Here is a 27,481-nt window from a genome sequence, read left to right on the forward strand (position 1 = left end):
CATGAAAGGTATAGCGGGGATAAGTGGTGCTACACACCTACTTCGTATTCGATTAACTATTCAAATCGGCCATATTTTTTTTTTTCACTATGGGCCTGCTGCACGTTTGCTGCAACAATGAATGATGTACAGGCTTGGTCGGCTGTGCATGCTTATGCAGTCTCCTGGGTAGTAAAAAGCTCGCGCTGTCTACCCAGCAGCCACAGCGGGAGGAAGTGGTCGTGCCACAGGGGGATCCACGGCCCGCGTGCGCTCAGTCAGCGGGGACCAGCCGCGGCCTACAAAGCAGGCATCACTGCCTACGTTCCGGCCACGCGTGAGCAGCGGGGGAGCCGTGGACTTGCGGCGGCTGCTGCAGCCAGAGCGGCGCAGCAACCGCACCATGCTGCTGCTGGTGCTGCAGCGGGAGCTGCGGCTGCTCAGCACCGACCGCAAGCAGATTCTGGTCAGCAGGCCCTTCACCGACATCTCGCGCTGCTATCAGGGCATCAAGTATGCGGACCACTTTGGCTTCAACTGCCGCGACGCATCGCTGTCTGCCACTGACAAGTACATTGCATACATCTTCAAGTGCTCCTCTGTTCAAGTGGTGAGTCCGCTTTCCCAGGAGTCAGCCTTCAATGAGATTGGAGCCCATGGGGTTACCTGAAAGTGACATGCATGGTGTTCGTGCACCATGAGGCATAGTTAATGTGAGGATTAAATGAATTCGGTTATGTGTTTATATATCAATACTGCATTTCTCCAAAAACAGGGTTTGGTGGGAGTGGACAGTACGCTAAAGGAAACAAATGAGGAAAATGAAAAGAGCACGTGTAATAAGGAACACTCTGTGCTGAATAAGTGTGCCACATTTACCACACTGAATAAAGCAGTGAAAGAACTGTACTTGTCATATTGCAGGCTCAGAAGCTAGCTCTACACATAAAGAGAGAGTATACTAATAAAACTGACTCGGGGTACATTTGAATACTCCCTAGGAGATGCCTACTTAGACAACTAGCCGGACAGCAGCCATTTTGGGACGCGTTCCAGTTCTCACGAAGCCATCTCAGAAGACAGCTTCGCCAAAGTCGACATCGATGCAGGCTACTTTGCTGTACAAACATGGCAGACAGTGCGCGGATCACGCTGAGCAAGTCGGGCTCTTTGCGAGCGCCGAAGTAGGCATATGCACGATCTTTGAAATGTGAGTTGTTATGCCAGTGCGTATGCTAGCTAGAGGCTAATTCAGCTGCCTTCATGGGCGTGAGATTCATAGCACTCCAGGCTCTTGTATCGCACAAGAGGAAAACGCTAAGTTTGTTGCTAATGGTCTGTTTACATGGTCGCATTTTAATTTGACGATGACAGTTGCTGGACCCTTGATTTTATCGAGAAGCCTTTGTCGAGAAAGTAGACCGAACGATTGTCGATTTACACTGGGATGACGAAACACGCAATATTATTGCTGCAAAAAAATCTGCGAACCATTAAATATGTGTTCTTCAGCTGTGTTATCGCAAAGTTTTAAAAATGAAATATTGTAATATTTATTCACATGTTTTAGTCCAGCTTTTATGCGAGAATTTTCTAATGCCTGAAATTTCCTCATATGTGGCGTTGATTGAATACTTCACAGACTTGGTGAAACTGCTGCACCTAGGTAAACTATTCAAAGAGTGAATTAAAACTACCAAAAAAAAGTAGTGAAAGGGTGTCTTCTACGCTATTGGATCCATTTTTAATCGTATGGGTCAATCGTAAGTGGGCTTTCCTGTATATCACGAATCATGGAAACAACATGGCTGACCGCCTGCTTCAAACAATCACAAATGCGGGTGGCTTTTGGTTGATTCATAATATTTTGCCTGCTTAATGCACATGTCCATGACCTGCTATGCTTTCCTTCCCTTGGAATCCAATTTGTTACCCTAAGCGACCATCGGTTGTCCTTTCTATGCTCTACATGTCCTGCCCATGCCCATTTCTTCTTGATTTTCACTAGAATGTCATTAACTTGAATTATTTCTCTGACCCACTCTGCACGCTACCTATCTTTTTGTGTTACCCCTACCATTTTTCGTTCCATGAGCAACAAATGTTAGTACTATATATGAAGTTTGATGTGACCACACAGAGACTGTTTAACCCCTTTTCTTAGTTTCTAAAGCTTTCTTAACTTCGTCCTTTGTCACTGGCGGAACGTCTGGACTGCTGTTCACTACTGCCTATCTCATTATTGTCCATGACACTCACCTTGGTACAAATCTTCTAGATTTATCATTGTCATTTTGATCATTTTGTGGCACGGGCAGAGGCTCTTTATTTTTCTTTCCTTTTGCATGCCTCAGCATAATATGTCATTTTGGTCAGCTACAATAGATATATGAGGAAGCCTACTTTCGTAATTTCGCACGAGGCTCCTGAAGGAGGCTGAGTCACAGTTCTCTCTGGCAAGGCACGAGATTGCATAAAAATTCCTCCTATTGCATGGTGCTTTGTAGCCCATGCACCTCTGGTGTGCATATAACAGCTTGCATGATGACAGTTGGAAGGCCTCTATTACCAGGCAAAAAAAAAAAATAAATAAAGACGATTATACATGCATGATAATCCAGATGATGAGCGCTAGCTGTGTAGGAAAAATTATGTTTCGATCGCACTTGTTTAGATACCACTGATGTAGGTTGCTGCAGACTTCCTCCAGGTTTCTTGTCCTTGGTGCTTCCGTATTCTGCTAAATCCAGCATACAGGGACTTAAGATAGCAGGGCAAGATTTACCGCTCTTGAGAGGTTGCAAAAATTTTATTTCAATGCACCCGCTTCCATCCCCGAAGCACCCAATCAGGCGCTTGTGACCGTTCATATTGAACCGCTTTCTGGCACTGCAACGCAGTCGACAAGGAGTCCCACTTGCATATACTACATGGTGATGGCCATTTTGAAGAGCTGAACTCTTTCAAGCCCCGCCAATGCTAGCTGAGCCACTGATGATTAAGAACGTTGCTGTTTTCTTTCTTTTTTTTTCCTTGAATGCAAAAGCATTTCTTATTTTATGAGTGGCATCACCAGAGTGGGGTGTCGGCAGAGTGTGTGACCAGAGCTTGTGATGAGACTGTTTGCACGACCAATGAAGGCCGTAGGTTCTTGCCCCCCAAGAAAGATGCGGATTCAACTATGGTCAAGGGTTAGAGTTTCATTAAAGGTCGTACGTTCAAGTCCTAAAGAAGGTCGTAAGCTCGAGTCCCAAGGAAGGTCAAAAGTTTGAGTTCCAAAAGGGGTCATGCGTTTCAAGAATGATAAAAAGTTTGAGTTCAGTCAAGGTCGTGCGCTCGAGTCCCAAAGTCATGGGTTCAAATGTTGTCAACGGTTTTTGATTGCCAGTCAAGGTCGTGGGTTCGTTTCCCAAAGATAGTCATGGGTTTGAGTCCCTGACTTGGCATCATTGAGAGAAATGCTTTCGCATTACTCCATTTAAGCAGACTTAAGTGCGCACCTGGAATTTTTATTTTACAGATTTGCCACAAGGCGTAATTTCTGTTTGCTGTATATTATAAGGAATCATGTAAGGAACTTTCATGCAGGAACTTGAGAAGGTTCTTGCTCTTCTTATTCTCGATCAGCCATTTGGAGAAATATTTCTTCCTTGTCACTGTTAGTCCCACTTCCTGTAAAATCAGTGTCCTTGATGACCTTGTCCCTTCACAAGTCCTCAGCAGTTGTCGAACGTGCACCCCTGCAGCCGGTGTGGAACACTTCGGGCAAGTGATGGGTCCCCTGTCCTCTTGACAGCCTCATTGGCATGTGACGAATGGGGTAAGGGCCACTCCAGCCCTTATTCTTTTTAAAGAATACCTCCTCCAATCTTATTAAGTTATGAGGGAAGAGGAGAGTTCATGGGGGAATGAGGGCATGAGGATTTTTCTTTTAAAGAGGCTACTAAGATGGAGAGAGCGGAGCAGGTATCAAAAGGGAACCGGGGGTTGTTGGAACTTGGTGTGTAATGTTGTCTGCTTTTCTTTGTTCAGTGTTCCGAGCATTTTCTTGTGTGCAGTATATCTGGATGCATATCTTTGTTTTCTTATTGAGTGCATGATCTCCTGAGTTGCACTTAGTGTGTTTGTCACTCTTTTGAATTGCTTTATTGTAGCTTGGGAGTCTGTATAAATATGGGCTTTTGTTATATATAGACTTTGTTTTATTTATGTGCAACATAGCATCGCGGAATACATAAAATTTTATCACAAGCGGCGGTCCGGGTAGTCTGGTATGTACTCATGATGCACATTGAGCTCTCTGCGTGTCGGGCTAGGAGCTTCTGTTCTACCGTCATTTACTACAATCGACGCACCTGTATATGTATTGGTTCCTGGGCACATATCAGCCAGGGGTCAGCAAATTCTGCATTTGTCAGCATTTGCTGACAAATGCAGAATACATTTGTCAGCAAACAGTCTAATTTTTCACCGTTTGCTGGGATTTTTACCTTATTTGTGCACTTCGTGAGGAAACACATTTCTCAAAGCTTCCCTGACACACTGCTGCGGTAAGGTTTTGCATGTATTCAGTTTGAGGTTCTCTGTGTTGGTCTTGTAGCCCAGCTTGTCGATGTGTGTCCCCTCTGGCCGCAGGCGAACGAGATCATGCAGACGCTGAAGCAAGCCTTCCGCAGTGCTCACCAAAGCCAGGTGCAGAAAGAAGGTGGCTCCGCAGTGCAGTCACTGTGCGATTCCTGTCCCATGCATCGCTTCCACAAACTGTGTGTCGACCTGGAAGGTGCGTCGGGGCTGTGGTAAATTTATTGGTAGGGTGCAGCTAATTGCTTTTGGGTATGAATGTATCGCTAGATATATTTGGAGTCGTTAACTGCCAACTTAAATAATTTATTTCATTCACACCCGAAATCGCTCATAAACTGTGTGAAATGAGTGTTGCTTATAGTCAGTTATTGCAAATTTTGTACAAGTATCGCTGGCCAGCAACTGCACATTCACAGCATCGGTAGTAATGCTATCAGCGGCAGTACCAATAGTAATAATGTTGATTGCATTTTGATAGAAGTACTCTTGGTAGTCGTTTTGCACTGTTGATAGTATAACAAAAAACATTGATACTGTTGATAGCCAATTTACGGGTAGTTTTGTATCACTAGGGGAATCTCTCCATTTGCCTTTGCAGTAGCAAAGGAAGGATCGGCAGGGCGCAGACAGTTTTATAATCCCAAAAAGCAAAGATGTGCAAAAATGCATTAGGACTGATTTACTGCACTTGATGGGGCTTGAAAAGGATCTAAATAATAGTGATGTTCCGTTCATACCACTTTCATTCTGTAGGGAGGTGGAGGCTTACTTCCTATAAATTATACGAAACATGACATTTAGGCAGCCAATGCTGATGATGGCGATAACGCTGCTACAGAAAATTGAGCCTAAAAGAAATTTTTTTTTTTAATTTTCAGGAAATTTGAAGAGGGCCAATTGGCTGGCTCGAAAAAACTGGCATCACAAATTACTGTAGTTAAATGTACGACTGTTGATTCTGCTAACATTAGGTTGTTGGCTTAATGTTAAAAGAGCAAAATGAAGATGGTTTCATCTTTTCGGTTTCAGCTTTTGAGTTGAGGGGGGAGTGGAGGAGCGTCGTTTTCAATTGCCAATAGGTGAAGTTCGGTGTAAGTGAAGCTAGCTTAAAAAATTTTGTGTTGCGGAAGAGAGTGATGAAATATCTATTGCTTGTGCATGTTGACTAGTTTTAATAAATAGCTTTTCATGCCCCCTTTAAAAGTTTTATGAACTTTTTTTTTGTGTGCATGAGGCATTTTTTGCGGCATATTTTGCAGAGGATGGTGGAGTCTGCTCTAGTTTGCCATGAAAATTCAAAATTCGCTTTACGAGCTGCTTTCTAAAATATAAGTGCTCAAAATCCAGTCGGTGTGGCTGAAAGTGCTTCGGAGTTGTTTTTTATTCTGTAGGAGCCATGTCATTTTGCAGAGCCTTCCTTGTTACATAAACCCTAATGAATGCAGATAAATGCTGAGAGCACACAGTGAGCATATGTAACTGCGCAAGAGCGAGCTGCATCTGAAAATATGCTTTCCATTGGCCACTAGTTGAAGTTCCAGGCTGATATTTGACTCATTCGTCATTCGAACTGAAGTCGGAGCTCGCGAAATAGCCTTCAGACTTCACTGTTGCTGTCATAAAAGGTCTGCATTAGAAGCTGAGGAATCACAGGAATGGCACTGAATTCATAGCATGCCCTGACGTGAGCTCGACGTTGTTTTCGTTGATATTTGAGACCACCCTGCTCTGAATAATTCTTCTTATTATTTTTTCTTCGTCTGTGTTGCCTACCAAAAAAGTTAACCACATGGAAACCTTAACTACAGCTTTGCTACCATCTGTCTAGATATGTAGGACTACATGTTCCAACACTGGGAAATTTTCATTTGGCGGCATATCGAAAACCATAGTTCATATATACCTAAATGATGGCCTTTGGGGTAGCCCTGAAAGAATTGAGCGAAGCATCCGAGTACTCAAAATGAAGGGTATTCTTTTGTAAGTTTGACAGATGCAGTTTTTTTTTATATCTACCACCATTTTATTGGTGCAAATCATGAATCTTTCTGTCAGCCTTGCTCTTGTCATGTGAAACATACCCTCCATTTCTCTAACAATGAACTTATATGGTGAGATTTGTATGTATCATTTACTTTCTCACCTGCTTGGGCCAAACATTTTGGTCTGCAGTATTGTATAAAAATAAAAAAAATAAATAAAAGAGAACATTTTGAAAGGCCTCAAGTGATAGCAGCTGATTACTAGTGTCGATTATTACCTTGGGATTAAATAACGCTTGACCTTGGCATATAACTCAATCATTACATGAACATTACTCACAGTTTCAGTGAGAAAAAGAAAGTGGTTTGAGAACAGAACCTAGGTTAATGCCAGGGTCGACTGTAAATTTATGGAAACACTGATCACTGAAGGAAACATGCTGTTAATTATTTGAAAAGTCAGCAGAACAAAGGGAAAGAGAGGAAGGAAACTTGTAACAGTCCTCCCCCTACTCCCATTCAGTGCAGTCTAGTTCCTCTACAGATAGCAATGTTGGTGGCAATGCCTTATCCACGGCAGATGCTGTCACTGTTCCGTTGTGTTCCTTCTGCTGTGTCACAGTAACAGCGATAGCCTTTGTCCATAATCATCGCCAATATTGTTATGATGCTGGCAATCTGGGAATTATGGGCACACAAGAGCTAAGCACTTCAGCAAAATATAAGTGCACCAGTGCTGTGGTTATGCTTCCATATTAAAGGCTTGGTACTACAGTCGAACCCGGTTATATCGAACTCGGATATATCGAATTTTGGTTATATCGAACTCACGAAATATCCCCTTGAAAATCCCATGTAAAAGTATAGGAAAGCCGCGTCATATATTGAACTCAATTTCACCGGTCGTTCGATATATCGAACTCCGCGCCACGCACTGGAAAGTGTGCCTTCCCCAAAGACGATCGCATCACCCTCGGCCGTTTGCCGCGTGACGTTTTCAAGCCACGCGCGGAAGGAATGAGAGGGGACAGTTCGGCGACGGCTGGTCTGGGCAGCGTCGCGCCCATTTCCCAAAGGCGCGCGCATCTGCAGTTGTTGTTTCCCGCGCGCCAACACATGACGTTTGCAAGCCATGTGCATGGGTGTGCCCATTCTTTTGCTGAGCTATCTCTCTCCTTCAGCATGTGCAACAACGCATGCGCCAAGCCAGCTCAGCCCGTTTTCAGACCGACGTCGGAGGCTTTCTCCAGCGTGTGTTGCAAACCCTCTGCGTGCGGCGGCGCGGCGGCGGACGTGGCTATGGCGCCTGCGGATGTTAAAAAGGCTCGCTCTATTTTTTTTTTGCGAGAGTCATTCTTTCTTATTGTTGGGCTGTACGCTCGACGTAGCATAAGATATGGCGCTGCGGACGTTACGAAGCGTCAGGGATTTTTTTTTCTTTTTGCGCGGATGTTTATTTTATTTATTTTTTTTTATCATTTGTCCTTGCATGTATGAATCAGCGAAAGCACGCGGTCAGCTGCTGCGATCATGACGCGTGATAAATCGAACCAGGCTTGTGCAATCAAGCCATCACGGGCACTCTGCCAAGTTCGCTCCCCGCCACCGCAGGAGTTATAAAAAGATAAACGCACCCCGACGTTATCGCTGCGCAGCATCTTGGCACGCTGCCAATGAGCTGTGGATGAGACAACCGAAACGGACTGACACGCGCCATCGACATGCAAGCGAAAATCCGCGGCGACACAGAAACCTTGTTTTGAGCTGCCGCGGTGGCTCGAGCGGCGAGAGGGACGCAGTTCCAACAAGTTTGAAAATTTTCGCTCTGTCGCTGCCGCTCGTCTCCGAGATCACTCAGTCGCTTGCATGTGAGCGAGCTAACCTTAACGCATTTTTTTTTTTTTTTCAAATTCTCGGGTGCCAAAGTGGAGGGTGGGTTCATTATGCGAGTGGGTTGATTACGCGACAAATATGGTATCGTTTTTTCACATCGTAAGTGCCGTCACAAGCCGATTTCTGTATATCGAATTATCGATATATCGAACTATTTCGCGATCCTTCGAATTCGATATATCCGGGTTCGACTGTATATATCAATTGTTTAGTTTATTGTTGCCAGCTGGCTTTTTTTATCTCGGAATGCTGCTTGGAATTCAGAAAGTAGAAGAAATGGTGGCTAGCTGTGGCGTACACAAGTAATGGTTATTGATACCGCCACTAGAACCCATAAACAGTTATCTGTGTAGCATGTACCCATGAGTGCAAATAAGGACCAGCTGTGTGGGAACCTCAGCATGATGCCCTGGCAGCTTGTGTAATTTGGCGCTGCACTATGGACAGTTAAGTGAATGAGATCGCACCACCAATGGGGAGTTTATAGACAAGGCACAAAGGCCCCTGGAAGCACTCTCAAGTGGCTTTTTAAGGTACAGGCTGCGCTTAGTGCTACCTTGTTTGACTAAATGTGAGGAGGGCAATAAAAAAGGCAGCTTGCAAATGGCTGGTGGTTCTCATTGCTGTCTTAGTACAGCTGGCTCATCCTGGCATTCTCGTAATGCTGCTTGCATGTCAGCGAGGTAGAAAGAAAAATGACGTGATGAAACTGTTGGAACAGCCTCTATACCTTCAGCTCAAAATTCTGCAGTTAACTAGCTCTCACAGAAGGCTGAAGTAGGCAGATTTGAAAATTGGGGTAGGCTACAGCTTCTTGCGGCTTTCTTCCTTTTTTTTTTAGAGGATCATACTGAATTGGACTGCTAAACAGGCATGAGAGCACTAAACTGGGGCATTTGATAGCACTGCTGAAGAGAGGTTTATTGGGTTGTCTAGAGGACTAGAGACAGCGACCAGGGGCGCAAGGCAACCGTGTTGCGAAGCACAATATCTGGTACAACCAAGGCAGCTCGAGCTTCGAGTGCACGCGACAGTCGATCGGTGAAGAACTTGGAAGCCTTCATTGTCGTTTCTGTCAGAGCAGTGTCATGTTCTTCTTTACACTACCATTAATTCCTGTGCCTATGAATGCTTTTTACGATTTAAAATTCTGTGTTGATCTCTGAAAGTGGCCTTTTTGGTGCAAGTACCTGTTGTGGTTTAGCAAGTTGTTTTGCAAGAGAAATGTGGTATTGTCATAGTTTCTGCACCATTTCGGTATGCTTGAGCACGTCGTCTCTAATTTGGCACGAAGTAATTATGCTTTAGTATTGTATTCATGGTAAATCCGTCTCTTGGGCCTTGTGGCCTTGGCACACATCATGTATTTCAGTTCATACGAGGTGATGCCAGATGGCTCTTTGTCTGGCTGAATAAGCATGAGTAGTTGTATTGCCATAGACGTTGGTGAGTTTGCCGTGATTCTTGGAAAACGAAGGCCTATAATCAGTCAGTGCAAATTTGTTACTTAGTGCTGACACTTTCGGTGTCTCATTCATAGCTCTCACCTATTGCCTTTGCCAGGGTTGACACCCGAGGACTGCTGTACCACTATCCAGAGGTACATCCAGGGCCTGTCCGACTCGGACAAGCAGATAATTGCAGCCAGGTACCAGGTGGGTGGTTTGATACGCATGCAGTTGATGACCAGTCTGACGACACCTGTAGCACTGAACCCGCAGTACTGTCGAGGCCAAAAGTGTCCAGGATGCGTCATTAAGAATCGAAGCCCATGGCTCTACCATCAGCTGGTGTCTAAACATCAGGCTTGTTGGGGGTGAAAGTTGGAGCTAAGGAAGTGAGAGCCAAGGAATGTGGCACTTGTATGCAAAAGTTTCTTTTCTCGCATCCCGAAAACTTTTGTCCCGACACTACATCATTGAAAGGGAGCTGAGAGAAAGGAAACATTATCATTCTGAGATGGGTGGTGTCATTGCGTGTGCAGCTGGGCGACTGCAAGACGGTGCAGGACAAGAATGAGCTTTACATGATGTTGCTGCGGAACCTGTACGAGCAGAAGCAGGCGAGGCATTGCCACGTGCAAAAATCGGAGGTAGGTGAATGCATAGCATAGAGTCTGGTGTGTGTGTGCATGTGTGTTTGTATGTTGCGTGGTGCTTTGGATTGATCATTGCCATGGCCACCTTCATCTTGACAGTGACGTGTTGCGGTTTATGTTACTTCTCTTTAATTTGGTGGCATAAAAGCCCCCATATCCTCCAGAAAATCTGCAGTTGTCAGTGTTGTGAGCAAAAAATCGCAAACATAGCTCTGGCAGGTAGTAGTTTTCAGGCGACATGGCCGGGCACTAATTGGTTAATGGGCCTTTAAGCTCGAAACAGACATGCTGCTTTTAGATCACGGAAGCCTGTTTGCCCAGCTTGGTTGAAGCGGGGCTTCACATCTACGTGAGGCGGCCTTTTACACAATGTGGTAGCTTATGTCTGTACGCTGAGAAGGTGTGTGAGATAACGAAGCACCAATTATGGGATTAGTGGTTGAGAGAGTAGCAAAACATTTGTGCGCAAACAAGGGTGTGCAAGAGGAGCCACAGACAAAAGCCGTTAACGCTTTTGCATCATGTCCTTAAAGGCAAAGCTTAAGTGTCCCTCAAACTTGGCCTCACATGGTGCAGCTTTTGGATGCCGCTTGTTTTGTGTGTGCATTGTGGCTCAGGTGACTGTGACGCCATTGTGTGTCACATCAGTGTCACAGTCGGTAGCCTCCTGAAATGCACAGGCAGGCTGGGCTTGAAGCCAGCCCCGGTCAGCTGGTTTTCAATGGAGAGAAAAATCAAGGCGCCCATGTATTGTGTGACGTCAGTCATGCGGTCGATATTTCTGGAACCCTCCAGCACGGTGTGCGTCATAGCCTGGATCGTTTTTGTATGTTAAACCCTGTAAATCAAACCAGGCATTCTAAAAGGGCATCAATAAATATGGCCATAGTTAAATTTCATCCTTCTGCTAGATGCTTCTACTGTCACTTGGTGCCTCTTCTATCGTCCTAATGCAGGCAAGCAGTTAGATGGTTTTGTAGATCTGGGATTACTTTTGCCAGGTGTGCTTTGTTAACGGTGTCACCTCACCCTTATACTGGGATTCGGGCCAGAGCAAGCCTAGGACACAGCCAGAATGCACTGAGCTCCGGCACTTCCGCGCCGAAGGGAGCAAGGGCATAATTTTAAGCACACATATTTATTACGCTCCCAGTGCAAAGCGACAGTGACGCTGCTGGTGGCAGAGTTGATAAGTAAATCAGGCGGCGGAGCCGACTGCCTCATTTGCTAGCCGTATGTTTCTATACAGTTGTCGCATCATGAATTCGTTTTTTCACGGTGTTTGCGTCGTTGCATGAACAGCATCCGCTGTCAATGCACTGTGACACAAACTACGGGCATCCATCCAGCATTAGTTTTTCTTTAAGTAAATGTTCGAAAGCTGTAAGAAACGTGCTGGGCATTCTATTTGCTCATCCCAGCTCAGCAAGCAATACGATCGAGAGCGTACTGCACTGTTTGAGTTCACTTCGCGTTAACAAGCCGCTTGTCATTCCTGTCTCATATTTCGATATGAAAGCACTTGAAATAATATCAGTGAGTTATTGTTAATTTTATGATGAGCTCTACCATTCGCTTTTGAGTACAGGAAACAAAATATGTTAATTACTGCGTAAACCTGTAATAGTTCAACTATTTAGTGCAGTGCTGCATTTTTTTGTGATGCTTAATCTTTCAAGTGATTCCATAGGTCCTGTGTGCAGAGTAATGGTGGATATGATGAGCTTCAGGTTCAGGATTTAATGAATCAAAAACTGCTGCAAGCGCATGGTACTACAGTCGTGCCCCATTAATATGACCCCCGTTAATATGGACGACCCGAATTATGGACAGTTTTTCTGGGGACGAAACCTTTTCAATGTATTTATGCCTCGTTAATATGGAAACTCGCTGTCCGGACAATGGACAGGGGAAGAATGCACGCGCCCCACTTGGGCCCATGTATTTTTGTCTCGTTAATATGGACAGTGCTTGAAAAAAAGCAGAGGAGTCCGAACACAAGTTAAAAAAGAACGGCGCGCCACCCGCGAACCTACGCGACAGCCAATACGGCGGGATGCCTGAACGAGTCCTGTGGGGTTGAAAAGATCCAAAGCGGGCGTGTCGCCGTTCTAGGGGGGGGGAGCACAAGAGTGGAGAGGAACGTACACAGCAAACCAAGGGTCACCATAAGATAGACCCCGAAAGGGGGAACCAGGAGATTTCTGGGTGCAGCGGAAGTGCCGCCGCAGTCGGGAAAACAGCAACATGTGGTTGCAATACATTCTGCTGAACGTGAACAGAGAGGCCGGTGAAAGCATAAGAAAGAAATGACAGGAAGAGAGACAAGTGCCTACAGTAGCAGTGGGAACTGAAGTTTTCTTTCCCAAAGCGCAATGTGTGTTCCATGAAGCCGTTAACGCTTTTCGGTGAGAGTTAAGACACACTCACAAAGTAGAGCGACAAAAGAAAGGCAACGTACAAACACGCAACCGGGACCGGGCGTCCCGTCCTGGACGCGCTTCCCTCTCATACTCCTGGTTTTCGTCCCTGTTGCGCTGCCAAAACTGCCAAACTTTGCACACTAGGCGGTCCGCATGTCTGCTTCGCTTTGAGTCAACGATGTGGCCTTGACAAGGTTCGAGCTCTTCGAGTCGGCTAGCCGTCATTCTAAACTGTACTTCAGCTTGCAGTGTTTGTTTTATGGGAACACATAAAAACGGCGCCAAGAAGATGGGATGTTCGATAGCCCTCTGCATAGCAGCTTGCCAACTTGACTCCCTTGCTTCCTTACAGAAACAGTACAAGGCAAAAAAAGAAAGAATCAGAAGAACGGAAAGGCAGAAAGGTTAACTAGGCAAAAAAGTGCAAAGCATCAAGAGCCTGTAACCCTCAACTTGAGTCTGGCTTTTGGCATGGCGGGAGTTAAACGCAAAAGAACAGAGCTGAACGTAGGCGCGAAGAAATCTGTGAATACGAGCGGCAAAAGCTATCTCAGTCAATCCAGGCTGCGAGGGACTAGTATCGACAGCTCAGCTGTTTCCTCGCCTCAGGAGAATCTCAAGCAGCTACTTAGCGGCTACTTCGCTCAGTGAAGAGGCCATTTTGGAAGTGGCGGTAAGTAGAGAATCAGACGCTGATTCATCGGCGAGTGAGAAGTTCGTGCTCAAAAGTTCGACCTACACAAAGCCCAACATCACGGGTGTCATGGTAAGCGAGTCGCTTCAGACTGCACTACAATTTTTCGAAGACAACAATGACAAGGATAATGCACTCAAAATTGCCGGTGTTCTGTGAAATTTTGAGTCCAGTGCACACTGTTATGTACAAAAGCAGTCAATTACAATTCTTTTTTTTCAATAAAATTCTTTTTGTTTTTATTCATGACTCGTTATTATGGATGACTCGCTTTATGGACAGTTTTGGTCGGAAACCAAAGTGTCCATATTAGCGAGGCACGACTGTACATGCATTTAATGGCCTATAAAAGTCGCTTGTTAAAAGCCACATGTCTAAATATTTTATTATTTTACCTAAGCGCATAAGATTTACAAAGCATGGAATTTATCAAAGGTTGTAAGTGCTCGTTCTACCATGTTTCACCCATTTCCAGCTGTACAAGCTATGAAATGTGTCATCGCCACGATCAGGTCTATCATCCTGGCTAATCCCATGGGGAATGCTTTAAACATGGGGCGTTTAATTAAGCATCGCCCATTAAGATCAGAACACGATTGCGTTGTTGGACCCCGTTAGTATAGTCAATTCAATAGGTCCACCTTTATTCAGTTTGAACCAGCAAGCCTTCACGACCTATGAGCATGCATCTGTCTCGCAACACGAAAGTCCTGGGCTCGACTTTCTTGACTCAGTTTTCATTTTTGCCTTATTATTTTCTTTTCGTTAAGGAACTTTCTTCAGAAATTTAGCAACAATCTGAAGACTTCAAACTGCTACGGAATTTTCCACCTGGATTTGTCGTTCATGGCCAGCGACAGTGACGATGACGCCGAATTTTCTGCAACACAGGACCCTTAGCGACATCGCGTTAAAGTCTTGTGAATTTGGTTGACGAAGGGATATACTTATAAGAGAGTGGTGTTTGTAATGGCGGGAGGCGCAGGATGTCTTATACAGTGGGTCGAGGCGCGTTACTGTGAGCACTTATGAAAAGAGCTTGCTAAGCCAAGGCAGGGTAAATGAGAAAAAAAAAAAAACGGCGAATATTCTGTTCTAGTAATTGATGAGTTGATTCAGCATATATGCATAATAAATCGGGGCTCAACATTGCAGCTAGTGATTTAGCGCTTCCTTATAGGAGGCACCTGGCGCGTGTACGCGCTAGTTTATTCCAGATGGCGGCATCATCATTAATGTTTTCGCTTTATACAAAGGGGTACCTTAATTTTATGCTTCAGGCCACTACAGAAAAAAATCTGTAGGAGCTGAAAAAACGAACAAAAATCCCCGCCGTGAACGTAGGCAGTTCTCGCAGCGACACATGAGCAGCGGCAACTCATATCTCAGAAGCACTTTTGAAAACAACCACTAGGCGGCTTTCAGTGGTGCCCCTATAACGGTGCATGGAGCTTATACAGAACGCTGCATTACAAACTGCACTAACTCCAGACCTCATTACAACCCATAGCCTATCCACAGCACCTGAAAGCGGGGCTGCGGCACTGCGTGCCTGATGCAAAAGATACTCATGCGTTCATGGCGGAGCTAGAGGTGCTCGCAGACCGCACGGCCAACCAAAGGATTAAAGCATGCGACACATCGTGAAGGAGGGGAGGGATAAGCGGAGCTCATCTCGACGACTTGGGTCTCACATTGAGCCATCGACGCATGCCGCCACTGCCACTGGCTGGCGGTGACGAAAAACCGTGTCATATCAGGCCCTACCGACTCAGAAGTGTTGGCGGCAAAAAGATGAGCGCTGGGCTTCTTTCGGGTCTGGACTCAAGGTAGCATACTTGGTGCACGCACATTCAGAACTCGCGGTCCCCCGGTCTAGGCCAGGGAACTCGGAGGGGAAAACATACACATCTGCAGCTGCCCGAATCAATGGCAGTCTCTTTGTTCACTTCCCGCACGTGCCTCACGTCGCAACACCCCAACCCATCACTGGGGGGTTGGTCGAATGGGGACGCCAGGCCTACGCGGGAAGAACAGAAGGGAGATGTGAATGACAGTAGTTCTGAGAGAAGCTCCCTTCGGAGGGGGTCAGTAGTATGACTGCTGTCCCCTCCCTCTCACTGTGACCCCTCAGGGGGTCTCTAGATAGCAAAGCAGCAGCAGTGGTCGCATGTTTGTGTCGCTCCGGGAGCACAGTCCCCGCAAGCTCATGTCAAAACTTGGCGTGAGCTTTTTGTAACCTTTCGCTTGCTTTGCAGGGGCTCCTGGACTTGAAGGCACCTTCTGTCGTGTTTGACAGCATCAAAGAAAAAGCCAAGAAGTCCTTCTCCAGCTCATTTGACACCATCCTGAAGGTGGGCTGCATGCTGGCCCTGCTGTTAGAGCTTGGTTGGCTGTGTGTCAGTGTTAATGGCGCATGTGGTACGTTCATTGTGAGCATTGCACGACAAAAACGGTGATGTTTTTGTCTTTTCTGCGCAGAAGTCAACTTGTCATTGTTTCTTTGTACTGCTTACACTGAAACAGCTTCTGACTGGCCCTGCATGCTCTGCATGTTTCTGCATATTTTCCAGCAGCTCTTTCTTTTTTGTGGTGATCTGATTTTTCATAGTGCTGTTGCTTTTTTCGTTCTGGGCAGGGTGGGGTGGGGTGGTCGTAGTTCAGGGTTCTGGGGCCCCAAGCAAAGCCCTTTCAAGTGCTCTACATGTGTAAGGCGTTTTCCTTATGCCCGCCAAGGAAAATGCACACACCGTACAAGGTGCAGCAACAAACTGCTGTTGCTGCTTGGTCATTGGGGGAGCGAAAAAAAAAATGCAAGTTTCTATGGCAGTTAGACAAGGTGTTTGACGACAGTGGTCTGCATTCAGCGGCTACTCAGTGTGACCATAGCCCATGAATAGACCGCTGGCTGTTTGCATTGGCCAACCATGCTAGATTCCCATGTGACGTTGCCTTTGAAATCGTGTATTGGGAATTGGATCCTGCGGTTTGCCATGCACTTCACAAGTTATGGTCATTTTCAAGTCCCATCCTGTATTTGTGCAGCCTTTAGTGACGCTTTCTCGAACTCACCTTTTAGCCTGGTCTAAGAGCCATGTTTCTTTTTGACACACGTGCACACCTTGAGATAGTTAATGCATAACCCAAGAGTGACAGCAGTAACCCGAGAGTCATGATGCACAGCTGCACGCAAGGCTTTAAGCATGGCTTTGCACTTGGTCAAGTCTGGAATGGTTATGGAGTATTCACGCTGTCCAAAATTTTACCGGCAGGTCTCTTTCAGAAAAAAACTGCGAGAAAAATTGCCGGCACCTAACAAGTGCAAAATGACAGCGCCACTAGTTTGATAGTGTACAAAACAATGCTGTGATTGCTGAGAAGGTTGTCATTCTAAGCGATGGGAGCGGGTACTTGGGATTCTGTGGTGCAAGAGGTTGCATGCACTGGTGGTGGTATGGTTCCTGTCAGAGTCCTGCTGGTGGGACATTGGCATGGGTGCGTAGTATGAGCCATGTTCATAGGAAGGGTTGCTGCAGTTAACTGCTGCTTTGCACGAAATTACAGGTGGCGGGAGTTCATCTGAGTGACCTCCTGTTGCCTTTTTTTCTTCTCATTAGGTCTCCATGCTGTTCTGCTTTTCGGTTACCTTTTAGTAATCAGGGTGCCTCTTTTGTGTTTCAGACTCACAGGAGAGAGTCTTGTCTATCTGGCTTACTGCGTTTGTAAAGTGTCAAACGTGGAAGACCTGTACTGACTGGAGAGCATAGAGCTTATTTAAACCATTTGCTTCCTTGCAAATTGTCTTTCGCCATTGAGTGCCGACCTTGTCAGCTCTGTGCTTTTAGCTAGTGTTCTCGGCAAGAAGGACAGTATGTTTTGGTGACTACCATAAAATTCCAAGCAGGCGCCTCCCCTAACTTCACTGTTAATTTCACATTCCCACATCATTCCATGAAAGCGCCCCCTCCCTCTCCAGAGCAACTCATCACCAAATTGACAGGTTATGGCCATTCGTGGTCTTTATGCTGATGCAGGAATGTCTTGAAGGTACTATCATGAGGAAGCAGACCTGAGAGCCGAATGTGAGTGGCCTTTTAGCGGTGTAGCTTTTATCAGCACTGGCACAGTTCCTGTGCCAGCCTAGCCTACGAAATTGGCACTAATACACGTTGCCACAGCAGCTCCTCGAATGGTTCGCATGCAGCATCCATCGATCATTTTTGGGTAAAACCTAGTCTCACCTGATTCTTGCACCATGAGCAGATTTCTGCCAGAAAATGTTCCCGCAGGAAAATCAAAATTTTCAAAGCACGGAGTTCAAGGTGCCATACAAGAACCGATGGAGGTCTTGTACTTGCAAGTGTTCTTACTTAATTATTATTTTTAGCTTCTTGCAACACTTGTTATCTTTGGCTTGGCATAATCTGAAGGTAAGTTCTGAAGGTATGGTTTAGAAGTGAGAGCATTGGCCTGAGGCACTGTCCTAGCATCTTGCTGCAACACTGTACATGTGCTATCCACACTGCAGTGTCCTGCTCCAGGGCTGTGAGAGAGACAGAGAGAGAGAGAGAGAGAGAGAGATGAAAAAGTGGTGAGGCAGGAAGGTTCCCTAGGGCTGGTGCACATCTACGATGGCAACTTTGATAAAACTTGGTAAAACTCAAAGGCGCCATGACCGGCGCGGCGGCCGGCGGCATTGGAGGGAGAGGACGGCAGCCGCGGCAAGATCAGTGCATGGCCAGCATGGCCGCGGCAGCGGCTGCCTGCTCTCTCCTGTGCAACCTCCGTAGCTCGCAACTAAATACTCGTTAATTCCAACCCTGTTAATTTGGAAACAGGGATAAGTACTGTCGGCGCGGTCCCAGCCAACGCCCATGAAAGGCTATGATCTGGGACGGGCACTATGGGTTAAACTATTTTTTTTTTTTTTTTTGCGATAGCCATCCATCCTTCCATCCATTAGTCATCAACGGAAGCGAGCGAGTCAGTTGCGATCATGACGCCGGCTTTTTTGGAGTGGCAGTAGAGGGCGCCTGCCCCAGTCGCTCATAGCATGATAAAGCAAACGTACTGAAAAGGAGGCTTGCACGACCAGACAAGCGCTGGCACGTTGCCAAGTTCGCTTCCCCCCCCCCCCCCCCCTCTTCTGCTGGAGCTAAATTCAAAAAAATAAACACGCGGTTATCGCTGTTTATCTCTTTTAGCATCTTGGCGCACTGCCAAGAAATTTGTTGTGAAATGGAGGGACGCGCTAACGACTGACGCCTTTATTTTGTTTTATTTTTTCAGATTCGTAGGCACAAATCGGGGCTGGGTGGGTTGGGTGGGTTCATTATGCGAGCTAGTTCGTTACACGACTAAATGCAGTACATTTATTGTAATACAGATAGTTCTTGTCAGTTTTTTCGAGGCCATTCGATAATTCGAACATTGGATAATTCAAACTTTTTTCCCGGTCCCGTGAAGTTCGAATTAACGAGCTTTTACTGTACTAGTACGATATTTCACGGGCACATTCACTTTCCTTTTTTTTCCCCAACTTCATTCAACACTTCGAGAGCCAACTGTTTCTTAACAATTCATGCCGACATTATTCTCTACATTTTTAACCAACTTCTCCTTTGCCCATGCATGCAGTGCAGCCCCAAGGTCACTGAAAAGGTGGCTTCTGCTCATTTTTGTCGAGTCTGATGGTGAAGCTCGCTATAGCTATCCTGAGGATCAGTTAAACTAAAGTCTTGTTATATCAGTATCAGTACTTTGGTTTATAGTATGAAGCAAAAGGCATTCTTATGCCTCTTAGCTAAAGTGTTCCTGGTGACTGCTAGCAACCACTTGGGGCGACACATCCCCGCGCACACCACGTGCAAACCTCGTATGCGACGCCACGCGGGCTTCTTGAGCACCTATGCTCATCGGACGCTCCCACGTTACGCGGGCAGGACAGGGTGTGATGGGGCTACGTCACGACTTGCTTACTTTTCTTCTTGCGCTCCGGAGTGGGCCGAGTTGAGAGGGGAGAAGAGGTGCATCATTTTCGATCACCCATATCTCCAGTGCTAATAAAGGGAGCTTAAAAAATTTCTGAAATAGGTATGAGTAGTCCTGTTTGAGGGTTTCCTATAAATGCAGTTCCTGCATAGTTTTCAGTGAACCTGCTGGTTTGCAAAAATACCGAATGATGTGGTTGCCCCAGGGGAGTTCACTTCAATGTGGCCGAGCATGCAGTTACTATTTCGACTAATACCTAGTTACTGTGCTTGCTCCAAATGAGTTTGATATTGGAAAAATGCCAGGCTATTTGTACCATGCGAGTGACACTGATGAAGTGTTTTGGTTCTGTATGGGGGGGGGGGGGGGGGCTCGTAGTGAAATGCCACGACAAAAGCACATTCAGTTGCATTTGGATGTGTTTAGGGCCACTTTCCAAATCGTGTACCAGAGAGCTACGCAGCTAAGGCCTGCTTGGAGTAAATGAGCATCTTATAACGGCTTTTAATTTTTATCAATATATAATATATTGCAATCGTCTTTAGAAATTTTGAATTGAGTGGCTTTCCCATCTTCATTACGCTATGCAGATAATTGGTGCGAAGGAGAAATAACAAAAGGCTATCGGCTGCTACCAGCATTGCTATCTCAGTGTTATTCCAGCAATATGTCGCATTCTTACAGCTTAGATGTTAAAGCAGTGTTTCGAGAAAAAGTGGCGTTCACTGTTCATGGATGTGTTGTGATCTCCCCTCCATTGTGAGCAGTGTGTTATGTAGAGAGGGAAAGAAGTTCTGCTCTTGCTCTCTTTCCCTCAACCCACTGGCTACATGGAAGGGTAGCATAGCCCATTTAGGAGCTGGAGTTCCTTCATATTCTATTTCACTGAATACTGAAAATGGCTACTGCTTCTCTACCCTCAACAACCTCCTGCCCTTCTAGAAATTTAAATCTTCCCCTCCCATTTAATTTTCTTTGGAAACACAGTTGTCATCATCACCCTGAATGGAAATGCCACCATGAAATTGCCAGCGGCTTATTAAACAATTAGTTCGTGTCAGGGGAAGTATGTAGCTTCCACGTATTGTCTTACCGAGACTTCTTTTTTACTCTAAAGAAACTGAGCCTTGCCCTTTCTTTAAGTCTGCATTCTTTGCTACTGAGTCTAAACACAGGGACTGTGGCAGGGAAAGTTGTTCACCTTGGTGCAGAATAACCAGCTGCGTGCAGGTTTGTAATGTTCTTTTTCTTTTTTTTTTTTAATGAAGCCTGTGCAGTCAAGAATTTACTTTTTCTTTCCCATCTCTAGCACTGCCAAATTGGTGGTGCACCACCGCGCGCTTGTTGGCAGGTTCTCCGCAGTGACCATTGCCGGTGGTGGGAAGGTGCTTTTGTTTCTCTCTGTGCAGGCTCACCATTTCTCGGCAGGAGGGTAGCACTCTTATGATGGCATTGTTTCACCTACATGCTTTCAGAGAAAAGGCAGAGAGGGGCGTGGAAGATCGGCCACGCTTCCGTCTGAAGAAGCCTTTAAAGTAAGAGAAAGAAGGCTTCTTTTTTTTTTCTTTTTTTTTTCGTGGCTCGTAGAAGGGAGTACAGGTGACTTCGAGGTTTGCCATCCCACCTTTGAGCTTTGCCTAGGTATTGCGCACTTGGCAGGGATGGGCGTTATTGGTCGGGAATCGTTCGTTGCCATTGAAGCCTGCATTTTTTTTCTTCCCCGCAGGACAAAACCAGTGGGCCCTAAGTAAGCAGGCATGCATGCGACTGAGGGGATTGGGACGCAGTTTATTCGGGGAGTTGGCAGTTGTGAGTGTGTTTGTGCGCGCAGTTCGTGTGGGCTGCCCGCCTCTCGCTTGTGTACCTCTGTGTGCAGTGCAGGCCACCAAGCAGCAGCAGCAGCAGCACAAGGCTTTTCTCCCTTGCCATTTCATATTTTGTCCAGTGCTAAGTCCTTGCAGCATGCTGGCTATGTGGCAAAGCTTGTTTATTGCACCTGTGATGATTTTGTTTTCTCTGAGTTTGAAGATTCTTTCTTGCGTTTGCACGAGCGTTTTGTATCTTAAGTCTCGACGTCCGCCCATGCTCCTTGTGCTAAGTATAAGTAGAAAGCGAGAAAGTTTAAAAGAAAACTGACAGCCATCAAGAGACACTGCAGATAACCCCAACCATTGATCATTCTCCGATTGTATGGCTTTTTCTGGCTTCGTATATGTTTGTTTGGCATAAAATGTGCATCTGTTGCTGGGAAAAGCGGGTTTCAACAAATAGGATAATTTTTTTTTTACCTACCATTCAGTTAAGACTTGTGACGTCAGGGCCAAAAGTGGCTCCTATCCCTACGGATGTGCAAACAGCATCCCGTTACATGCACTGCAGTCTTATTTATAAAATGGCCAGTATTGATGGCAGTGCCTACATTTCATTCTTTCTTCCTTGTAAATGTTCTTTTTGCAATAGAGCGTCATCCCCTCTTGTCATTTGATTGGTCCTCAGTGTGTCTGTGAAGCGAGGGGCCAGCGCTTCTGGTGCCATGATGTATGTGAGCCATCTTAATTCATCAAAAAGGAGCACTTTGATGCCCTTCAGCTACTCCTGTGCCCTTCAGCCTTTGCTACCTCGTGTGCGGATGTCTGCCCATTCTCTTTTCTGGCATGTGCACTAAGTACAGAATTATTGCGTGCAGCTGAGACGCATTACTCGGGCTGCTTTATTTTTGCTTCTGTGATCCACTTCATGTTTTGAAATGATGACATGTGCAATAAGAGAGACACTGTGGCATTCACCTAAGAAGAGGCTGTGGTGGTGGGCCTGTGCAGCTTACCCTGAGTGATGCGTCGCCCACGGGCTCCCGGGAAGGCAGCTGTGACTCAGTCACCCCCTTAAGGAGTTCGTCACCACAGCGGCCACGCAGCAGCACCGTGGGCACTCCAGAGACACCCAAGCGCAGTCCACTGGTGAACATGTGAGCCACACACCTGCTTCATACTCTCGCCATAGTGCCTTCTTCTCACCCATTTCGGCAACCTCCAGCACTAGTTGTGGAAGGCAACTGTAGAGCCAGCCCTCATGACTCTGATGCTGTTCTGGCCAAGTGATGAAGGCGGAATGCCACTGGCCCTGTTTCACATATGGCTGCGCAGGAATTAGCCAATTTGTACACATTCATTGCAGTGGTTGACTAGAGGTCACTGTTGTCTGTTGCGTGCATCGTTCTGTAAGTCAGGGTGCAGCTGTGTGTAGCAACGCTGAAATGAGTTTTGGTCGCAGTTCGACTGGCTCAGTTTGTTGGTACTACTCAGTTCAGTTCAGTTCAGTCGTTCAGTCGTGTCCGACTCTTCGTGACCCTATGGACCGTGTCACGCCACGCTTTCCGGTCTCTCACTATCTTCCTAACATCACATAACTTCATCTGCAGCGCCTCGAGGATGCCATCTAACCATCGCGTTCGCTGCCTACCCCTTCTCCGGCGACCCTCAACCTTTCCCAACATCAAATCTTTCTCCAGCGACTCCTCTCTTCTCATCAGAGTTACGACTAGTAGGGTGTAAGTTGTTCATTAGGCAATAGGCAGGAAGGCAAGGATTCCTTTGTTTGAAACATGGCAAGGCTGTGTCAGTGACGTGGAACGCAAGGCAGGACATTGAAAATGTTGGTGCGATTCCCACAGCCTTTTCTTCTCTCAAAGAATTCATGAGCTAGGCGCCTACAACACAGTTCCGCTCAAAGGTGCTTCTTTTTTTTTTTTTTGCTTCAGTGGGGCAAAGTACTCCTGCATAAAAGCGCGAGGGACTCAGTTTTAGTTTCATGCTCTCATACCCTGCACATGCAGATTCATGAAGGTGGGCCACCCACGGCGCCACTCGTCAAGCGATGAAGAAGCAAGTGAGGCAGCCACTGAGGAGACCTCCTGCAGGCAGGCCATCTTCCAGCGGGTGCACTCGCCAGGCAAGGCCGGTGAGTGCGGGTTTCTCATTCTTGCTCAAGTCTGCTCGCCCTCGGGGGGGTCGTTCACAACCGGCATGTGGCAAGTGTACTCCTCCTTCTTCTCAGCAGCGGAGGAGGAAGAGGAGCCGACACCTGTTCGCCGCACGCGAGAGGAGCTGCGGTGCCTGTGGCGCAAGGCCATCCAGGAGCAGGTGCTGCTCATTCGCATGGAGAAGCAGAACAGGCAGCTGCAAGGTGAGAACTCTTGACAAAGCTTCGAGGGGGGTTGTGAGGAAGAGCGCTCTCTTCGCATTTCTAGTGAGGGCTTAGTGGGGTGCCCACAATGGCACTTCTGGCTTTAGTCGTTAATTCATATGGTTATAGTAATCGACGATATTGGGCATATTGCTCCACGCCGGGCTCTCCTTGTGAACGCCACACAAAGGGGATGTGTTGATGTCGCTAAAAGAATGTTTGTTCAGGCCACTGTACTGTGCGATTATGAGCAAAGTAACACATGGAGTCATCAAAAATATTTTTACCACTTCTAGGGGCAGAATGCCTCGTGGGTGCCGTCAGGCCTAATTCAATAGTAACAGGAGTGCTAGGTGACTACCTCTGCCTCTCCCTGGAAGTTTGTGACGAACTGCAGCTTGAGACACCTTGAGACATTCCTTTGTCCACAAGTTTTGTACCTGTTCCTGGAAGTCTGTGACAGACTGAAGCCTGTGAAATGAAGCCTTGAGGCATTCCATTGTCCATAATTTTTCTACCTCTCCCTTGAAGTCTGTGACAAGCTGCAACTTGAGAAACCTTGTCCACACGTTTTGTACAAGTCCATGCACACTGATGACAACTTTACACACCAGCTGGAACTTGGATTCTAAGGCGCGGTTCGGGTGTCCACAGAGCAAGTGTGACAGTTACTGCGCCTTTCCCTTCCAGTGAACCAATTATTATTTATTATTATTAAGGGTTAAATTAAAACAATGACGGTGTGATTGACATCTAGCGCATTGAATTCTCTAAGCCCTTAGAGAAATATGTCATTTAAGGGTACATTGCTGTGAAACTTGATGGAGGTCTGTTTGTATGGTTGAACTGTCAAACAAGGACCTAGTAAAACAATTTGAAAGGTTTGGGGGACACTTGAGCTGCGCCTTTAAGGATATGATGCGAGCAGTAAAAGCTGGTATTTGCTGGTTTGCCTGGCGTATCATCTTTTGCATACGAGCCTTTTGCTGCTCTTCTAACAACTATCTTTTAATTTGTGCCTCTATTATCCCAAACGTACTCATTAGCACCAAACATATTCATTAGCATCAAACGTACTCATTAGCATACGGTCGTAAGCTGCAACATTACATGAAAGACCACCCAACATAGATAAAGTTCAGCATTCACAAAGCTGGATGAACATGCCCGCGTGGCCTTGGGGAGCACGTTTAACTTTGGACCCAAACGTCCTGGAGGGCTGGATTGCGATTTCACCCTCCCGTCTAGAGGGGAAGGCAAGTTGACGGGCACTGCCAACTTGGTCATGCCTCGCGGGCTTCTGGCATCACACAACTTGGGACACCAATTATTTAGCGGAAAAATCAACAGAAAATGAGCTTTTCAGAAGGCTCGAAGTTCTTTGTGGTGGACGGTGGTGTTGGTTCACTATGATTTGCCACTGACTGTCGTTGTTATTGGGTTGTTATGTAAGCGAACTTCCGCCGTGCTCACTTTGCCTTGCAGCGAGCCAGGATGAGGCGAGCAGCAAACGCTTGCGGCTTGACTATGAGGAGGCTGGCTCATGCGATGCTGTTGCAGCTGAGCGCTGGGACGAGCTCCTGGCACGACCCCCAGGGGGCCGCATCAACCCAGACACTCTGCACGACCTGGTCCAGTCAGGTCGGTCGTCTTACCTGGCCTCATACTAGGACATCCAGGATATTTTTCATGCGCCAACCTTTCTCAAGCTGCAGCCTGCGTCAAAAGATTAGAGCCCGCTGAGCTTAGGCGGGGAAGAGCCGTCGGGAAAGATGGCGGCAATTTTGTCGCCCAAGTGATCGGTTCTCAAATGTCGCATTGTTCATGTGCACATGCATGTGAACTGTTCACATGACTCATAGGTTCACACGTTCATAGGTTCACAAGGTTTCAAAAGCAACCACGAATTGTGGAGACACCGACACCTCCGCATCGTTTCACAATGTACTGCTGCTGAAAATTCACCTACTCTTTTTGACTTCGCAGCATGTATTTTCTCTCAGTACTTGCGTTTCAGTGAAATGGCATTTATGTACCATAAACGCTTATTCTTAAGGCAACTTTTCTCCAGTTTTTAAAAGGAAAGTGATTGTGACTTGTGGCTTTCACAACAGGTGGCGCCAGCCATAAACAGGCTTAGTGATCTTGTTTGTCACTCATTGGTACTGGCCTCGGTGCAGCTAGCATGCTACTAACTAGCTTTCACTGCGACACAATCTTGGTCACACTAAAGCAAGTTTGGCTGCCAAATGTCAATTGAGCCAGCTCCCACTATTAACCACTGCACTAAGCATGCTTCCTGAATTCAAGCCTTTTCCCCATAGCTTGTATCTAAAGCAAGACATGTGCAACTCTGGGAACCTATACAGTAACTGCTCAGCACTAATGTACTTGCATCTATCCAAGCTTCGTGTTACTCACATAAGTGGCTCCAAAAACCGATGCAGACTGCTTGAGCGATGAAGCTGCTGCGATTGCTCAAAGAAAATCGTTGAAAATTTTTTCATGTCGCACAAAGCTACAAGGGTGAGGAAATTTTTCCTAAGTTCTGGTCTAGAAAAAAAATGGCTGCAAGCTGACTTTATGCTTGGCAAAGGGACATGCAATCCAGTATACGAGTGCACGTTAAAGAACCCCAGGTGGTTGAAATTTCCGGAGCCCTCCACTGTGGCATCACTCATAGCCTGGGTCGCTTTGGGACGTCAAACCCCGTAAACCAAACCAAACCAGACATTGATGATGCATTTGAGAGTTCTCAGTGTGGTCTGATGGCAGCATGTTGCTTCTGTCACTGGCAAAATATCGTCCAATGCAAGTAAAGCTGATGAGGAAGCTGAGACTATCCAGGTGCTTTGCCTCTTCACTAAAATACGAGGCCTAATTAGTGCAGTTGGGACCTGTTAACTTCAAGGCAGCACTAGTAACATAAATAATGAATTTTTGTGGTCCTATGCGACTAAAACGTGCTTGCACCTCCCATCGTGAATTATCTCAGGTATAGATGTGCTGTCTTTATTCAAGGTGTGTAGCCTTAGTCCTGGCAAGGTATGCTTGAACGAGGTTTCGCTGTATTTATGCATTAATTCAGAAGCATACGACCCGATGCTGGAAGCATGTACAAATCTCGAGCATGCAATAAACAGCTGGCTGATTTCAGGGGTCTACTTATCTGCTCGCTGTCAGTGGCTACCGCCAGCGTTAGGCTGGTGCCATTGTTTGAAGCTTTGGAGTGGCAAGAGTGGCACTCTCTGCCTTGCAGGTGTCCCAAGGCATCGACGCGGTGAAGTCTGGCTCCTTCTGGCTGAACAGTACCAGCTGCGGTCGACGCCCACTGCGGAGGTGGATTCGTCAGTGACGTACGAGCAACTTTTGAACCAGCTGACGACCCACCAACATGCCATTCTCATCGATCTTGGTAATTCCCTGCATTGGTAGATTTTGACCCAGCCAGCGAATGCTATACTGTGCTACGCTTTATTTTTGTATCCTGTCACTCTACCTCAAGTGCTGCTAGAGGTGCATGAGTGCTTGAAATTTGTAATAGTTTGCAAATATTATTAGATCCTCAGTTCAAATCTCTCTGCTTTTGCTGTCTGAAATACTTGAACAGCTCCTTTAATATTATGGATTTTTGAGCTATTCTTGCTGGTGAAAA

At 46.3% G+C, this 27,481-nt stretch overlaps 1 protein-coding gene across 4 annotated transcripts in view; it reads left to right on the forward strand.

The window, feature by feature from the left end:
* Window positions 1-27,481, forward strand: part of LOC146191585 (TBC1 domain family member 1-like) — a 55,623-nt gene that overhangs the window by 13,401 nt on the left and 14,741 nt on the right. Inside the window, exons 4-14 of one of the 4 annotated variants that reach the window (XM_084602101.1) lie at window positions 198-589; window positions 4,615-4,759; window positions 10,002-10,093; window positions 10,423-10,530; window positions 15,912-16,007; window positions 21,120-21,179; window positions 22,464-22,609; window positions 23,477-23,601; window positions 23,698-23,826; window positions 25,312-25,467; window positions 27,086-27,241. In XM_084602101.1, coding sequence (XP_084458227.1) covers window positions 198-589; window positions 4,615-4,759; window positions 10,002-10,093; window positions 10,423-10,530; window positions 15,912-16,007; window positions 21,120-21,179; window positions 22,464-22,609; window positions 23,477-23,601; window positions 23,698-23,826; window positions 25,312-25,467; window positions 27,086-27,241 — 1,605 coding nt within the window. The remainder of the gene's footprint in view (window positions 1-197; window positions 590-4,614; window positions 4,760-10,001; window positions 10,094-10,422; window positions 10,531-15,911; window positions 16,008-21,119; window positions 21,180-22,463; window positions 22,610-23,476; window positions 23,602-23,697; window positions 23,827-25,311; window positions 25,468-27,085; window positions 27,242-27,481) is intronic. The other 3 variants (XM_084602102.1, XM_084602103.1, XM_084602104.1) reach the window with 3 other exon arrangements.

Source organism: Amblyomma maculatum, chromosome 4 (assembly GCF_055883805.1).
Source record: "Amblyomma maculatum isolate TAMU_Amacu chromosome 4, ASM5588380v1, whole genome shotgun sequence".
Classification (NCBI taxonomy): Eukaryota; Metazoa; Arthropoda; class Arachnida; order Ixodida; family Ixodidae; genus Amblyomma; species Amblyomma maculatum.